The 18338-nt window shown below is 44.1% G+C and overlaps 1 protein-coding gene across 5 annotated transcripts in view; it reads right to left on the bottom strand.

The window, feature by feature from the left end:
- The window catches only part of UBE3D (ubiquitin protein ligase E3D), a 105936-nt gene that overhangs the window by 50819 nt on the left and 36779 nt on the right, over positions 1-18338 (bottom strand). Inside the window, exon 9 of one of the 5 annotated variants that reach the window (XM_014569946.3) lies at positions 17875-17960. The exons of the other annotated variants lie outside the window; for them this stretch is intronic. Coding sequence (XP_014425432.1) covers positions 17906-17960 — 55 coding nt within the window. The 3' untranslated portion in view covers positions 17875-17905. The remainder of the gene's footprint in view (positions 1-17874; positions 17961-18338) is intronic. 5 annotated transcript variants of the gene reach the window in all.

The raw sequence follows: 18338 nt of genomic DNA on the forward strand, positions 1-18338 counted from the left end.
TTAGGAATAAGCTGAGTGTTACAAATTAATAATCGACTTGAATGAGCACATTTTAAGTCCTAATTTGATCTAGTGGCTAAAAATTTGTAAATCTAAAAATCAATCCAAATATTATTTATTATTACAAAAACTGCCAATGCTTTTACATTGAAACGAATCGCAAAGTGAAAGGGGGAGTGTATATGAATTCCTGTAATGTATTGGTATAACAGGCAGCGAGGAACAAAGCACAGGCATGTAAATGCAAAACAAAAAAGAACTCTGAACAACAAGGTGGAATAGAATCTGGTATATAACTATTTTATTTCCTTCCTTTTTTCAGTTGTCATTTATGATTTATTTCTCTGAGCCTACTTCTTAATTCCCAGCATCATTTTTGACTAGGTCAGGCACAAAAGTAGAACTTCCGCTTTTTTTAAAAAAAATTTAGAAGCTTTGGTACTCAGAGACTACAAAAGGAAGAAAGTGCAAAAGCTCAGCTCCCCTACTGTGCACTGGCTGAAGGTTGTTGAGGCTGCTCATTAATATCCACAGTATGCAAAGTTACTGGCATAGTTCCAGAGTACAATGCAATTTGCAAAATTCCCAGCAGTGAACCAATGGCCTCCCATTAAAAGGGGAACAAAATTACTCTAATAAATGCTGTGTGGACAGAGCTTTACAATGTGCTGTCTTTCAAAGTAATGGGTCTGCTCTGTGAAGAAAATAGGCAAGGCTGCTATGCTTTTTAGTCACACCTTGTTTAATTTCTTGTTGAAACAACTCCAGTAGTTCTGAGTGGAGTGGATTCATATGTGGACTGCAACAACTGGATCACTGTCAAGGAATGGATTCGTTGATGATAGAAGGTGGCACTTTTGATTATTGTAGCTCTTTTGAGTTTCTACAATTAGCAAGTGTTCTATCATTACCCAAGGCTGCATTTTTCCTGCCAGCAGTAGGGTATATACGTCCACAGCTCGAAAGGAAATGGTAGCATTTCTCAATTTCTTGAAACATTTTCCAATTCTAATAGTACCATTTCATTCTTTCTTGGATATATCTTCACCTACATGAGAACAGCTGGGTGGATGAAATGTGGAAATGGCACCAGATGAACTCTAATGTTGGTCAAAGCAAGACCTTGCTGCTTCAGGTAGTCCAGGATTTTGTGAAGGGAAGCCTCAGCAGGGCGACCTGCCGTTGCTGCACCCATACTGAGAAATGGGTCCACTTGGTATCATACGTGGACTGCGTCGAAGGCTTTTGACTCTTGAGGAGAACCCTCTGAACATGCCAGCTCCTGGGAGTTCAACCACGTATGGACCATGCTGTCAGGTGAAGCGAGCTGAGGTTCAGGTAGAGCAGACTCCTTTAGTCCTGGAATAGCAAGTCTGGTCTCAGAGGCAACTGCTTGGGCACACAGGACAGTAGATTCATCAGTGCCCCAAATCAGCATCGGTGAGGCCAGCACAATGAGGATCACTGTCACCTTGTCCCTCTTGACCTCCTGTGGGACCTTGTTGATGAGGGAAACAGAAGGAAGGCATGTAGAAGACCCTCCAACCACTAGTACAGAAACGCATCCGGAAGTGATCCCTGCTCAACGTCAAACCAGGAGCAGAACCAGCTACAATTGGCATCATCTCTCGGCGCAAAGAAGTCCACTGGGGAGAACCCCATTCACAGAGAAGGGAGGCAACCACCTTGGGGTAAAGACCCCATTTGTGGTGAGAGAAGAACTCTCTGCTTAGACTGTCTGTGATCACGTTGAGTTCCCCTGAGAGGTGACGGGCTTCTATCATGAGGCCATGCAGCACGTAACACTCCCAGAGCCTCATAGCTTCCTTGCAGAGCTCTGGGTGCACCCCTCCGCTTGCCTCTTTATGAAGTACAGGGGTCAGCAACCTTTCTGAAGTGGCATGCCTAGTTTCACCCTCCTGGCCCGGGCTGTGCTGTGCTACTCTCCTGGGAGGAGGGAAGGGATCCATTTCCTTTCCACAGACTACCAGTTGCTAATGGAAACTCACAGTTAATTACATAATTACTGGGGAGAATGGTTTAATTTAAATTATTAAACAGATTAAGCCAGCGGCCCTAAGGGTTGTGCCAATTTCTGCACCAGAGGGATAGAGGCTACACCCAAGGCCACACCACAGGAGCAGACGTTCACTAACACCCAAAGATGAGGAGCAGGAGTGGCGACTCCTCCGGTACTGGGACTCCACCACCAATAGAGTCCTGGGAGACTGGGAGTGTTCAATGCATCTGTGTGAGCTATGACCCTCAAATCCAAGGAATAATGCCAGAAGAAGGAGCTATGGTGCTGGGACAGGTATTGAGAGTGGCAGGATGTACCTCTGTGGTTGGAATTGCTCGGTGCCGGTAAGTATCTATGGTGCAACAAACAGTGCTGGTGCTATGGGGAGGAGTCCTATCGCCAACGTTGTCAGTGCCGGAGGGGGCATGCCTCCACAGGTCTGTGCACCGACTCCAGTGATGCGGGAGATTGTGTGTCATGCCTGGTCTCTCATGAGTAAACCTATGGGGACTTTGGAGTGCTCTCCTCTCAGACAGTGGAGGAAAGCAAGATCGGACTTCTTAATCTTAAGAAGATTAAGGGGGGACATGATAGCGGTTTTCAAATATCTAAAAGGGTGTCACAAGGAGGAAGGAGAAAATTTGTTCCTCTTGGTTTCTGAGGACAGGACAAGGAGTAATGGGCTTAAAGTGCAGCAAGGGAGGTTTAAATTGGACATTAGGAAAAAATTCCTAACAGTCAGGGTGGTCAAATATTGGAATAAATTGCCAAGGGAGGTGGTGGAATCTCCCTCTCTGGAGATATTTAAGAACAGGTTAGACAGACATCTGTCAGGGATGGAGTAGACAGAGCTTGGTCCTGCCTTGAGGGCGGGGGGCTGGACTCGATGACCTCTCGAGGTCCCTTCCAGTCCTATGATTCTATGATCTATGATTCTATCTAGGTGATCTGGGGCCAAATGATGGTTTACCTCTGTGCCAGGTCCCCTCTGTGTTGGGGGCAGCAGTACTGGCATGACACTTCTGTCCTGAGCAGCCTGGAAGGCCTCTGGTATGGAGAGGAGATGGACTTTACTTATTGTAAGCGTCAATTAAGTGGCTTATCTGGAGTTACTACGAATATCAAAAGCTGGGGAGGCTGTCTTCATAATGTGTAAGATAATCATCATCTAAATGAAGGCCCATTCACAACAGTGTCAAATTTTAGCATAGAGTTCTGAAGTCTCTCTCTGTAATCTGGTGTTAAAGTCTCTTTGTAGTAAGACACACGTTGTTAGGTTTTTAAGGGAATGGCTAGTTTGAGTAAAATGTAGGCTAACAGGTTTTTCTGTGTGGAGATGTCTGATTTGTGAGAATTGATTCTCTGGCGAAGTGACTGACCAGTTTGTCCAATATACACAGCAGAAGGACATTGTTGGCACATGATGGTATATCACATTGCTGGACGTACAGGAATATGAGCCCTTGATTGTATAACTGACATGGTTAGGTCCAGTGATGGTGTCTCCAGAGTAAATATGTGGACAAAGCTGGCAACGGGGTTTGTTGCAAGGGAAAGTTCTAGGGTTAGTTTTAATATGGTATTCCCAGTGGTTGTTGGTAAGAGTCTTCCTAAGGTTAGGTGGTTGTCTATAGGAGAGTATGGGTTTGTCACCCAGAGTCTCTCAGAATGTTGCATCCTGTTCAAGTATAGGTTGTAGGTTATTGATAATGCCTTGGAGGAGTTTGAGTTGGGGGCTATAGGTGATGACAAGTGGTGTCCTATTGTTGATTTTCTTGGGCCTATCTAGAAATAGTTGGTTTCTGGGTATTTGTCTGGCCCTTTCAATCTATCTTTTTACCTACCCCGGTGGGTAATTGAGTTTTACGAATGCTTGGTAGAGATCTTAAAGTTTTTGGTCTCTGTCAGTGGGACTGGAGCAGATGTGGTTGTATCTAAGGGGTTGACTATAGATGATGGATCATATGATGTGTCCTGGATGCATGTAAGTAAGTGTAGCAGTCAGTGGGCTTCCTGAAGAGAGTGGTATTGATTTTGCCATCAGTGATTTGTACTGTGGTTACCAGGAAATGGATCTCTCGTGTCAAATGGCCTAGGCTGAGATTGATGGTGAGGTGTAGGTTGTTAAAATCTCTGTGGAATTATTCCAGTGTTTCTTGACCACGGGTCCAAATGATAAAAATGTCATTGATGTAGCGTACGTAAGGGAGGGGTGATAGGGGACGGGAGTTGAGGAACCGCTGTTCTAAGTCAGCCATAAAGATGTTAGCGTACTGTGGGGCCATGCGGATGCCCTTGGCTGTGCTGCTGATCTGGAAGTATACGTTGTCACCAAATTGGTAATAATTGTGGGTAAGAACAAAGTTACATAGATCTGCTAACAGATTTGCTGTGGTAACCTCTGGGATAGTGTTTTTAATCGTTTGTAGTCCATCTTCATGTGGAATATTGGTGTAGAGCGCTTCTACCTCCATGGTGGCAAGGATGATGTTATCAGGAAGGTTACAGATGTTTTGTAATTTCCTCAGGAAATCAGTGGTATTTTGGAGATAGCTAGGAGTGTTGGTAACATAGGGTTTGAGGAGGGAGTCTACATAGCTGGATGATCCGGTAGTGAGTGTACCAATACCTGAAATGATGGGACGTCCGGGGTTTCCAGGTTTACGGATTTTGGGAAGCAAATAGAATAATCCTGGTCGGTGTTCAGAAGGCGTGTCTGTGTGAATCTGGTTCTGAGTAGAGGCAGGGAGTTCCTTAAGAAGATGGTGTAGTTTATTTTGGTATTCTGAAGTGGGATCAGAGGAGAGAGGTCTGTAAAATGTGGTGTCTAGCTAGCTGCCTCCTGTGTCCAACTTATTCATAATGACCCCCATTGTCAGCTGGCTTGATTATAATGTCAGAGCTGTTTTTAAGTCTCTGAGTAGTATAGCGTTCAGTGTGGCTGAGATTATGTGGCACTACTTGTTGTTTGCACATAACGTTAGTCTGTGCACGGTTGCAGAAGCATTGAATATAAAAATCCAGACTGTCATTACGACCGTCGGGGGGAGTCCACATAATTTTTTTTCTTTTGGTGTTGGTAGGGGGGATTTAGCCGGTCACTTTGATGTTCATTGGTGAATTCGAAGTATTCCTGTAGATGGAGGTGGCGAAAGAAAGAAGTTCATTTAGAGCTATCAGCTCTGCAAAGGGAATGCTCCCAACAGCTAAGGCTGGAGTACGCTTTTCCAAGTGCTGTCACTGGTAGTAAGAAGGAACTGAGGAGGGTGGGGTCAGGAATGCCCTATATAGTGAGACATGTGTGCAACACCCCAGGTGGCGCTAGGGTCCTGGCCCCTAAGATACTGCTTAGCGAAAAACTTCTGGCACTGGTGCATGTGGCAGGCACTCACACCTTTGCCGAATTGACATGAACAGGCACTTTAAGAACTGTAGACTGTGTTGTCTGGATTGAATGAAAAGACAAAGGCGCATATCACTGATACACTTCTAACATCACAACTTATATCACAGAATGAACAAAACCCATAGGGCTGGAAGGGACCTCAAGTAGTCAAAGTCCAGTCCCCTGTGCAGAGGCAGGACCAAGTCTGACCTACTTCTCAATCCACAGCCCAATCAGCATGCAGGTGTGGCTCATGTGACATCCTGCAGGCCATGCAGTTAGTATATACATCATGCAGATGTATCCCATGAAACACATGGAGAGCTGGATATGCAGCCCACAATGGTAAATAGGCTAAGAACCAGGGACTTAGACCATCCCTGGCAGGTGTTTGTCCAACACATTTTTTTAAAAAACCTTCAAAAGAGGGGCTCCTATAATCTCCCTTGGAAACCTTTTCCAAAACTTAACTTCCCTAGTAGGTTTTCCTAATCTCCTTTGCTGCAGATCAAGTCCATTACTTCCTGTAGTACTTTCTGTGGACATGGGAAACAATTGTTCACAGTCCTCATAACACATTTGAAGACTATTAAAAGGTTCCCCCTCAATCTTCATTTTTCAAGATTAAACAAGCCTAAGTTTTGGGGCTTTATTTTTAATCTTTTCTCATTGGCCATTTTTGCTGCTCTCCCCTGGACTCTCCAGTTTGTCCACATCTTCCCTAAAGTGTGGCACCCAGAAATGGACACAGAAATGCAGCTAAGACCTCATCAGTGCTGAGTACAATGGGAAAATTACCTCCCATGTCTTTCTTATAACACTTCTGTTAATACACCACAAAATTATATTAACCTTTTTCACAACTGCATCTCATTGCTGACATTCAATTTGTGATTCACTATAACCTCCAGATCCTTTTCAGCAGTATTATTACCTAGCCAATTATTCCCCACTTTGCAGTTGTGCATCTGAATTTTTGCTTCCTAACTAAAGTACTTAGCACTTTTCTTAATTGAATTTCATCTTGCTGAATTCAAACTAATACTCCAATTTTGAATTCCAATCCTACTGTCCAAAAATGCTTGCAAAATCCACAAATTTTAGAGGCACACTCTCCATTCCATTATCCAAGTCTCAAATGAAAACACTGAATAATGCTGGATCCAGGCTGACCCGTGGGACTCCCACTAGATCAGACCTCTGAGTTTGACAGTGAACTATTGTTAACTACTCTCTCAGTATGGTTTTTCAAGTAGTTGACTATTTAATTCTTTGTTCTAGTGTCTTTCCAAGTACCAAAGTTAGACTGACAGGTTTATAATTCCTTTGGTACTCTGTTCCCCTATTTAAAGACAGGTACCACATTTCACCTTCCACACTTTCCTTCATCTTTCACTTTATTTGTATAAGGTATTTCAAGACCCCCTTCTTATTTCCTTTTATGTTTCTGGCTAGGTATAATTCACTTTGTGTCTCGGCATTTCTGATTCTGTCCCTGTATAGTTGTGCTATTCTTTTGTACTCTGCTTTGGCAATTTGTCAGTGTTCCCACTTTTTGAAGCGTTGCTATTTGATTTTCAGGTCATTAGAGAGATCCTGATGGAGCCATACTGGCTTCTTGTTCTTCCTATATTTTCTCTGTATCAAGATAATTTGCAGTTGTGCCTTTAATATTATCTCGAGAAACTGTCAGGTGCCCTGCACTCCTTTTTCCCTTACATTTTCTTCCCATCAAACCCTACCTACCATCAATCTGAGTTTTTTTAACGTCTGCTGTTTTTTTAAGTCCATTGTGTTTATTCTGGTGTTCTACTTCTTCCTTCCCTTAAAATCATGAAATGTTTTGTTTTATGATCACTGTCACCCAAATTTCCTTCTTGCTTCAGATTCACTATCAGTACCTCCCTGTTTGTCAGAATAAAGTATAAAATGAATGTCCCTGGGTTATTTCCTCCACTTTCTGAAACAAATAGTTGTGCCCAGTACATTGCAAGAATTTATTGGATTTTTTTTTATTTTGCGCACAACTTTTCCAATTGATGTCTAGGTAGCTGATCTGCATTTCGCTCAGACCTGTGTTTTAGATATTACTGTTGTGTGTTCTAGAAATGCCTGATCCACCTCGCTTCCCTGATTTGGAGATCTGTCATAGACCACTATCATGATATTTCCGCTATTTCCTACCCCTTTTATCTTTACGTACAGGTTTTGAACCGGTCTGCCCCCACCTTTTGCCGGACCTCAGAACAAATGTATGTATTTTCAACGCACAACACAATTCCTCCACGCTTTTTTTCCCTGCTTGTCCTTCTTGAACAAGTTATACCCTTCTATACCAATATTCCAGTCCTGAGACTTACCTCACCACATCTCTGTGATGCCAATTACATCATAATTTATCTTACATACTAATATTTCCAGTTTTTCCCATTATTCCTAATATTTCTTGCCTTTATTTATTGACAACTAAAATGAAGAATTGATTTCCCATTGATTTCCTTCTTTTTTGCTCCTGTGACTCCATTGTTCTTTTCTATCCCCCCTGCAAGTTCTAGCCCTCTGTTAAGGTCACCCTTTTTTGCTTACTTGTGAACTTTTTTCACTTGCCCTTTTGGAATCTAGTTTAAAGCCCTCCTCACTAGGCTGGTGAACTGTTGTGCAAGGATGCTCCTCTCCTTCTTGGTCAGCTGGAGGCCATCTCTGCCCAGCAGCTCTTCTGATCTCTAGGATGTGCCTGTCCCTGCTCATGTCCAGGAGGATGGATAAGAACATGAACTGTGACCCTTTCACCATTGCTCTTAGATCCCTATAACTACTACTTCGATCACATCTGGCAGTATCGTTACTACTCATATGGATGAGCAGCATGGGATAGTCATCAGGTGGATGGATAAGCTTCAACAACCTCACTGTTAACACATCAAACATAATTTTGCAATAGTTCACATGGATACCAAGCATAAGCAGTAACACAGCATAAACTACAGAGGCCCTGACGTGTGTTAGAAAGGAATTAGGATAGCTGGTTTACTATCATTCCATCAATTTGTGCCAGGACATATAGGCAAAGCAACAGCATCTTGGGATCAAATGCATCTGAAAAAAAATCAAAATCAATATTATACCTCTGTCCATCCCAACCAAGGGGGTTCCCAGTCTATGCTATTTCCATACCATGACTCGGTCTGATATCAGACACAGAAGGATGTTAATGGAGGGAAGAAGCTGTTACAGTATGTTTGCTCCCTCTTCTTGATAATCTTGTCCCGAAATGACATACATGCAAATAGACAGTATTAAGCTGGGAGATGGCACTGTGGGATTTCTTTTTAAGAACATTTAAACTAATATGTCTTCTGAGGAGGATGGAAGCATATCAGTCTCCGTAACAGAATGCATTCTGTTACAGCAATGGGCTGAGACATATTCCTTGCTAGTTTTGGTCAGTCAGGAGTACCACAAGTCTCAGCTTGCACTGACATCTTTCAGTTCTTCTAGTACTGCAACTCCATCTGCTGGGCTGGGATTTTTTTTTAATGCTTCTGGTCTTTATGGCTGTGGAGAAGACTTTATGAAATGTAAATTACTATAGTTATTTCTTCCTGAGTTAGCCTATAGACAGCATTAGTGCCTCTCATGTTGACCAGAGCCTTTTCAAGCAGCAGCAGAATCAAGATATTTTTATGCTGATGCTCTGAAAATTTAAAAACAGCACCAGAGAAGGAATTATTTTGCAGCCAACATTTTAACAAGGGGTTCTCAAAAAAGTGCTCCTCTTTACTCAATGAAACTCATTGTCTTATAGAAGCATGATCTCAGAGACAGGAGGAGGGAAAGACTGGGAAATCTCTTTATTCTTCCCATTGTATACTCTCCAAGAGTAAGCCATCGCCAAGTAGCAAGATACAGCAATGCATAAAAAGCAGGGCTGAACTTCATGATACACCAGGGACTCTAACCCTTCATCCACAGGGTAGGGGAATTTGTGCAAGGAGCTACCATATGTTTTTTTCCAGCACACAACTGCAACAGAATTTGGTGCAGGAGTAATTTCCCAGGGGAGCAGTGCCCAAAGAAAGGACCCAAAGTGAAGAAGAGCAGACCATGCTGGTATCAGTAAAACTTCAGTTTCTGTAGCCACCCTTGCAGCAGTATTTGAGTACCTCATAAATGAGGTCAGAAGGCATAGCCAAATGGAAAGCAGAAAGGATTATAATGGGCTGCCTGATCTACTACAGTTAAGGTTTATGGGTTTATCAACTGGAACATTATGCAGCTTATCCTTTTCAACACTCACTCTTAGGTGGTGCGCAACCAATCTGCATGCATATCATCTTGTGTGAAGAGCAAGGCACACTGGTGAATACCATCTTTTTCAACAGATGATCATTATAAAGCCCTTCAGAGAAACATAGCATGGAAACCTTGATGAATAGGATCCTTCACATTGAAGACACAGTGTATTTTACACTTCTGAGGTTCCAAATAAGGTTTCTGACATTGACTTTAGAAATTTTGCCTTTTTGTGACTGACACCCTTAAGGCTTTCCAGCAAATGTGCAAACGTTATGGATTTTTCTCCTGCTAAATATGAGTTTGAAATTTGAGGAAAGATTACTGTGGAATACCCTATCCCAGGGGTTCCCAAACTTTTTGACACGGGGACCAGTAAATCCATTCATGAGGTTTTGGAGGACCGATAGCATTCATTTGCATATTCATTAAGCAAATGATGAATATGCCAATAAGTTATTTCTGGTCCTCCCAACACCCCCAGTGCCAGTTTTAGCAAAGCTTTTGATATGGCCACCCACAATATTCTTGCCAGCAAGTTAAGGGAATATGGATTGGATAAATGGACTGTAAGATGGATAGAAAGCTGGCTAGACCAGGATTTCCCAAACCTGACTGGGATTTTTTGGACCAGGGGAGGTCATTTCAGGGCTTCTGGTTCCCTCCCTCCCCACTAGGCTTCTTTGCACCTCCCTTCCCCGCAACCCAACTGAGCTGCCCACCCCCCCGGTTCCCTGCACCTCCCCCAAAACCATCTCCCACAATCCAAGGGAGTGCAACAACAGTTCCGTGCAGCCCCTCACAGCCCAGCTGAGCTGCCAGTCTGTTCCCTATGCCTTCCCCCATCCACCTTAGCCCAGCTGAGCCCCACACTGGTTCCCTGCAGGCCTCCCCCACAGCACAGCTGAGCCCCATTTCCCTGCACCTCCCCCCAAGCTCCGCAGAACTGCTGAGCCCAGCTCTGATTTCCTGCCACTCCCTCCCCTTGAGTCTAGCCCCAGGTTCCCAGCACCTCCCTCCTCCTGCAGCCCAGGTGAGCCCAGCACCCCACACCTCCTCTCCGACCGCCTGCAGCCCAACGCATCACCCCCTAGCATCAGAGGAGTAGCAAGGGTGTTACGCGCCCAGGGGCAAAAGCAAAATTTGCCCCCCCCTCACCCTCTGCTGCCATGGGCCAGAGCCCTGAACCTGGTGCATGGCTGAGCCAGACCCTGAGAGGAGAGGGGGAGCTTGTACTGCATCTTGCCCCACCCCTTCCAGCTTGGGGCAGGCCCCCACATGCACTATCCACAACAACACATGGAGGGAATCAACCACCTCAGTAATGCCAACTCCTTTAGAACTGAGGCCCGGATTATCCAGCACGAGTTGAGGTAGAGAGGGCACCGTGTGCACGTCTGATATATTTTTACCAAAACTGCTGCCTGCCCAACTTGTCAAAGGAGAAAAGAATCAGGGAGGCCAACAGGAACGTTTTGGAGCAGTTTTTCTCAATTTTTTTTTTTAATGTACCCCTCTTTAAAAAAAATTATCAGTACCCCCAGCACAGTTTTCAGACGCACAAAAAATTTTTCTACCATTACAACATATTTGTTAATAACTTAACCATAGCGGGGTGGGTGCTGAAATTTTTCAGTGTAAAAAGTACAAAAATAATAAAGCACTGAATAACTTAAACCAAAAACTCAGTTTTCTCCAAATTTCATTTGTGTTGAGGTACCCTCCAGACTTCTCTTGAATACCCCTACAGGTATTCATACTACTGGTTGAGAAACATGGCTTAGAGCAGTGTTTTTCAACTTTTTTTTTTTTTAATAAAGTACCCCATTTAAAAAATTATAAGTATCCCCAATGCACCCACCCTTTCCCCAGATTCAGGCATCCCCAGCACCACTGCTCCAACCTAATGCCCCTTCTGCCCCAGAACACTCCCACCCCCCACTCTAATCCAATGCCCATCTTCCAGAGCCAGGCACCCCCAGCTTCCCTGCCCTAGCCCAATCCCTTTCCCCTTTCCGCAGAGCCAGGAAGGGTAACCCTACCTTTAAAGTGGCTGCTCCTGCTGCTTGGCCCTGCCTCGGAGGCTTGATTGCACAGGGCGCACGTGGCCCGACAGCGCTCGTGTAATGTAGAAAGCTGCTACCTTATAAGAATGTGCTACAAGTAGCTTTTCTTATCTGCACGATTGTAAAGAAATGCTTCTATAGGAAACTGCTACCAGAAGTAGCACAATCCTACAGGGAGCATTTCCATACAGACCAGGCTCGCCGCTCTGCTCCCACCCCAGCCCGGCACCTCCCTAGCATAACGCCCAGGGGCAACTGCCCCCCGACTCTCCCCCTCGCTACGCCTCTGCCTAGTGTGGCGCCCAGGGGCAATTCCCCCCTCCCCTGCTATGCCTCTGTGCCAGGAGCCCGGAACATCCAGCTGCATCCTCCTCCCAGCCTGGTCCCGGACTTGGGAGACCCGGCGTCACATGGGCACTCCAGAAGCCCAGAGCACCCCAGCAGTTACTCTGAGGCCCATTTGGGAAATGCTGCCCTATCCAATGAAATCTGGACATGCTTGCAGAGATGATGAACTCAAGTTTCATGAGATTGCAGTATCAATTTGCTGGATGACTACAGGCTGGAATTCATCCATTAGCACTGAAATGTTAGCAAGAGAGACAGGCCATGCTGTGTTTGGTAGTAACAAACAGAAATAAGAGATTAAAGGTAAAGTTTATACTGAAACAGCAGACAGTCGGGGTGAAAATGGTAGAAATCTACTCCAAATAAATAAAAAGAACTGATATGTGTAGGCATTTATGAACATCAGTCTGCTACAGAGGATAATACTATTTCCTACCAGAGAGATGTCAAAATCAGTAATACAATAAACCTGCTTTAAAACTATGTTTGGAAGATTTCATCCAACTGCACGCTGGATTTTTTTTTATGAAATAACCTCTTAAAAATCCTCATCTGGGATTTTACTTCATTTAATTTCACTGCTTTATTTTAAAACAAATTTGGTATGCCCAAACCCTGGCAAGGCATTAGGATTGCCAGGTGTCTGGTATTGAACCGGACAGTTTGGTATTTTTGCCTCTTGTCCAGTAAAAAAAATTCAGAAAATATCGGACACCTAAAATGTCCAGTACTTTCTGATTTTTTCTCCAGCCAGCAGGCGAAAATCCCAGGCTGTCCGGCTCAATACGGAGGCAGCCTGGCAACCCTAGTGCTTACCAGGGAGCTGTCTGGCCCGGCATAGGGAAGCAAGATGGCAGGTGGTTGCCTGCAGCCTGTTAGGGTCAAAAAGCTTCATCACGCGCTTCTTAAAGGGGCCACACTTTTTTTTTTTTTTTTGGCTTAACAACTATCGGGTCCTTCCCCCCCCCCCCCTTCGGTATTTTTTCTGAAACTATCTGGCAACCTATAAGGCATTCATTTCTGCCTTACATCTGGAGTTCAAAGGACAACAAGCTGGAGCTAAAAGGACAGTGTCCTAGCAAATACATTCTTCTTTAATTCTCCATTCCTACAAAAACAGCAATAGAAAACAGCATATAAGAGATGTGTGAAAGGAGCATCAAAGTCAAAAGTCAAGAACAGGAAGTATAGCAGCCCTAGGCAGTGCTCAGCACCTCCTGGGGCTTCGGTGGTGATTTAACCAGGAAGCCCCAGACCTTTTTGAATCACCAGACCCCAGGACAACTGGCTCCTTTACTCCTCTCCATCATCGGGCTTGGGATGAAAAGAAACAATTAATTATACAGGAAAATACAGTCTTCTGCTAGAGCTTGGGGAAGGGTCCTATCTACCATCTACCACCAGTACCATCTGGTTCCTGTTACTGGTGTCTCAAGAAGTATCCAAGTCCTTCTTTTGGCAGTGGTAGCAGTATTTTCCATCACCTATTCCCCTCAGCCTCTGAAATGGCCTTAAAATTCAGGATGCGCTATAATGTAATTCTTTTAGAGCAGTTGCTAGTGCTTACCTACTCAAAGTACATTTACTGGGAAAAAACTTTTCTCTGTGATTTCTGCTACACTCCATCAAGTCCTGTTCAACTCCTAAAACACAATGTATTGTCTGAGAAGGAACTGTGCTTTGCATGGCTAAACACAGAAAAGTTTTTGTGTTTAATAAGGGCTTAGATAAATAATCTTAAATCCCAGTGGATCTCGTTAAAGTAACATCATAAAATTTTTACACTTGCATATGAGTTCAGGGGGGAAAATGTCTACCTAGCAGTTTGAATTCATGCTGCCTAATGCAGCCTTAGGGAAGTGATTGTTAAAATTCATGTGGCTACTATAAATGCATTTCAAATAGTTAGACAATTATAATAAATCATTGCAGAAGCTAATAATAGATTATTTGTGAACAATGTAGTGCATTTTAAATACACAAAATACAAAACCAAAGTTTAAATAATATTAAAGCTGATCACAAGTTGATTGTGCAAACCGTAAGCACATAGTTCACACCCTTGGGGCATTTAAATGCCAATCGTTTTATAGTACAATGGATCTGTATGTAGCTTCCTCCCACTCTGTATATTTTACATCTCCAGTAGACTTCCGATAATCCGGAACCTATGGGACCTAGGTGGTGCCGGATTATCAGATATGCCGGACTATCAGGAGGTACTATAAGCAGGTTATATATATACTGTATACATTATATACACTGTATATAAAGTGTTCTTAACCCTTTTTATTGTACATACTGTATACAGTATACTGTAATGTTTTTGGTTTTTTAAGCCTTTTTTACCCTTTTTGCTCAGTTCAGCTGCTGCCGCTGTTACCTTGAGACTCATTTTTTGCCGAAGCTCACTCACTAGGCTCTTGCCATTTTGATGCCGGACTATCAGGAGTGCCAGACTATTGGATGCCAGACTATTGGAGTTTTACTGTATTTAGATTGGTCCTTATATGCATCTCAGCCCGCTATAATACCTGAACTTCCTGATGGAGCCCAGAAGATCTCTGCATTCTCGTCCCCCCCATTTTACACCTTGTGTCATTTTTACCCTCCTCCTAGCAGAGGACTTGAAGAAACTCCTTATAGATTGGGATGACTCCCACATTACAGGCAACACACTATTTTATGCTGTAACAACAAAGCGCACATAAGAACAGCCATACTGAGTCAGACCAAACATCCATTTAGCCCAGTACCTTGTCTTCCAACAGTGGTCAATGCCAGGTGCTCCAGAGAGAATGAACAGAACAGGTAATTATTGAGTGATCCATCCCCTGTCCCGCATTCCCAGCTTCTGACAAACATTGGCTAAGGATATCATTCTTGCCCTCCAGGAACTTATCTAGTTCTTTTTTGAACCTATTATAGTCTTGACCTTCACAACATCCCCTGTGATGGAGTTCCACAGGTTGACTGTGTGTTGTGCAAAAAATACTTCCTTTTGTTTATTTTTAACCTGCTGCCTATTAATTTCATTTGGCAACCCCTATTTCTTGTGTTATGGAAATGGGTAAATAACTTTTCCTTATGTACTTTCTCCATACCGGTAATGATTTTATAGACCTGTAACATATTACCTCATTAGTCATTTCTTTTTCAAACTGAAAAGTCTCAGTTTCATTTATCTCTTCATATAGCAGCAAATGGATCTTTGAGATGAGGGAATCACATCTGCACTCAGTATTCAAGAGGCAATCCTCTTAATGATTCCCAACATTCTGTTTGCTTTTTTGACTTCTGCAACACATTGAGTGGATGTTTTCAGAGAACTATCCACAATCACTTCAAAATGTTTCTTAAGCGGTAACAACTAATTTAGACCCCATCATTTTATACTTACAGTTGGGATTATGTTTTCTCAATACTTTACAATTACTTTGCATTTATCAACATTACTTTTCATCTGCCATTTTGTTGCACAGTTACCTAATTTTTAGAGATTGTTTTGAAGCTCTTTTCAGCCTGTGGTGTACTTAGCTATTGTGAGCAATTTTATATCATCTGCAAATTTTACCCAACTCACTAATTACCCCTTTCTCCAGATCATCTATGAATATGTTGAATAATATTGGTCCAGTAGAGACCCTTGAGGGACTCTACTAGTTACCTACCTCTATTCTGAAAACTGACCATTTCTTCCTACCCTTCATTTCCTATCTTTTAACTAACTACCAGTCCATGAGAGAACCTTCCCTCTTAACCCATGACAGCTTGCTTTACCGAGGGACCCTCTCAAAAGCTTTCTGGAAATGCAAATACACTATATCTACTGGATCCCCTTTGTCCACATCCTTGCTGACCCCCTCAAAGAATTGTAGTAGATTGAGGAGACATGATTTCCCTGTACAAAAACCATGTGGACCTTTCCCCCAACAAATTTTGTTCATCTATCTATGTCTGACAATTCTGTTCTTTACTATTGTTTTAACCAACTTGACCAGTGCTGCGGTTAGACTTACCGACTTATAAAAATTGGCGTCACATTAGCTATTCTTGTCATTTAGAACAAAAGTTAGTACAGTAAACTTCCGATAATCCGGCACCTTTAGGATCCAGGGGGTGCCAGATTATCAGATATGCCGGATTATCGGAAGGGGGGGGGCTATGAAGGGTCTAGGGTGGTGTGGGGGGGGATGCCACCCCAGACCTCTCATAGCCCCCCCTTCCGATAGTCCGGCTCTGCTCCAGGCGTCCCCGATTCAGCCGCTGCTGGTCAGTTTCAGCAGCAGCTGAATCGGGACGCCTACGGCAGAGCAGCTGGGGTGCTACTGGGTTGGTCCAGTAGCGCCACCCTTTGGCGCTGCGAGATCAACTCGGCAGCACCTCCGTTGCTCTCGGGGACGCCTGGAGCAGAGCAGCTGGGGTGCTGCCGGGTTGGTCCCGCAGCGCCAACGGGCGGCGCTACCGGACCAACCCGGCAACACCCGAGCTGCTCTGCCCCAGGCGTCCCCAAGTCAGCCGCTTCTGCAACTGACCAGCGGCTGACTCCGGGAAGCCCAGGGCAGAGCAGCTCTGCCTCGGGCTTCCCGGAGTCAGCCACTGGTCAGTTTCAGTGGTGGCTAAATCGGGGACAGCTGGGGTGCTGCCTGGTTGGTCCCGCAGCGCCGAGGGGCAGCGCTACGGGACTTACCCAGCAGCACTCCAGCTGCTCTGCCCCCAGCTTCCCCGATTCAGCCGCTGGTCAGTTTCAGCAGCGGCTGAATCGGGGAAGCCGGGGGCAGAGCAGCTCCAATGGTCCGGCTGCCCGGAGCACTTCCGGGTTCCATATGGTGCTGGACCATCAGGAGTGCCGGACCATCAGATGCCGGACCAATGGAGTTTTACTGTAGTTCTGCAATTTCACATTCAAGTTCCTTCATAACTCTTGGGTAAATGCCATCTAATCCAAGTGACTTATTCCTGTTTAGTTTTAAAAATTGTTCTAAAACGTCATCTAAATCCACCTTAACCTGGAACAATTCTGCAGATTTGTCACCTAACAAGAATGGCCCATGTTCAGCAATCTCCCTCATATCCTCAGCTGCGAAGACCGTTACAAAGAATGTAGTTTCTCTGCAATGGCCTTATCTTTGCATGCTCCTTGAGTATCTCAATCATCCAGTGGCCTCACTGTTTTTTTAGCAGGCTTCCTGTTTGGTTACTTTAACATTTTTTTTTGCCATTACTTTCTAAGGTTTTGGGTAGCTGTTCTTCAAACACACAGATGTCCTTCAAACATACACACATACATATATAAAAGGTACGTTTTAGTAAAGATAACGTATTAGTATCACGCTGTTACACACAGAGCTGTGGTAGAGCTCCCTCTGGATAACACTCACCAGATTCTTCTATTTGGAGCCCTCCTCACTGGGCACCTTGTGCTTTTAGCCCCCTGGGTCTGAACAGACCCCAGGCACGGCCCTGAATTGGTTCTCTAAGCATACTCGCAGAGGACAGATCCTCTGTCCCACATCTCCTCCAATTCAACTGCCTTGCCCCTGGAACCAAAGCTGACCCCACAGACTCATCTTTAGCTTTAACATGTTCTCTCTCAGACCTCTACAGTTTACCTCATCAGGGATGCATGATAGAGAGAGAGAGAGAGAGAGAGAGACTCACACACACACACACACACACACACACACACACACACGATTCTAAACTAAATTCTTCTTAACAGAGATAGCATGAGAAATGAAGAGAGGTAGACAAAACCATACCTGTATACACCTCCCGGACTGAGGTGCCTGACTACTCTGGAGAATTCTTTGGTCTTGGGCAGAGTCCTCTGAGGAGTCTATGTTCCCTGAAAAAGCATCCTTAAGGTTTAACAACCCACCTCTGATCCTGGTTATTTTTGTAAAAGGAAGCTATTCTTAAATTATTAACAAGTATCTTAACATGGACATTTCAGGTTTAAGTACTGGTACAACTTCAATAAGGCAAAATTAAACAAATGACTAGATGAAGACTCAGGACACATCCTGGTCCTACTACTCTATGCAGGAGCCTTGATTCATACTGTCTCAGATGAAAGGTAGGAATGATAACTGATTAATCTTGTAGCGTGCTGAAATCTGCCTGGTTCCCCCAACTTTATTCTCTGCAGTGTCTGAGTTTTCCCTGAATACCTCCTCCTCAATCGGCTTTATTAAGGAAATCTGATTACAGTAGATCAGAGTAC

The sequence above is a fragment of the Pelodiscus sinensis genome, chromosome 3, assembly GCF_049634645.1.
Source record: "Pelodiscus sinensis isolate JC-2024 chromosome 3, ASM4963464v1, whole genome shotgun sequence".
NCBI classification, from domain to species: Eukaryota; Metazoa; Chordata; order Testudines; family Trionychidae; genus Pelodiscus; species Pelodiscus sinensis.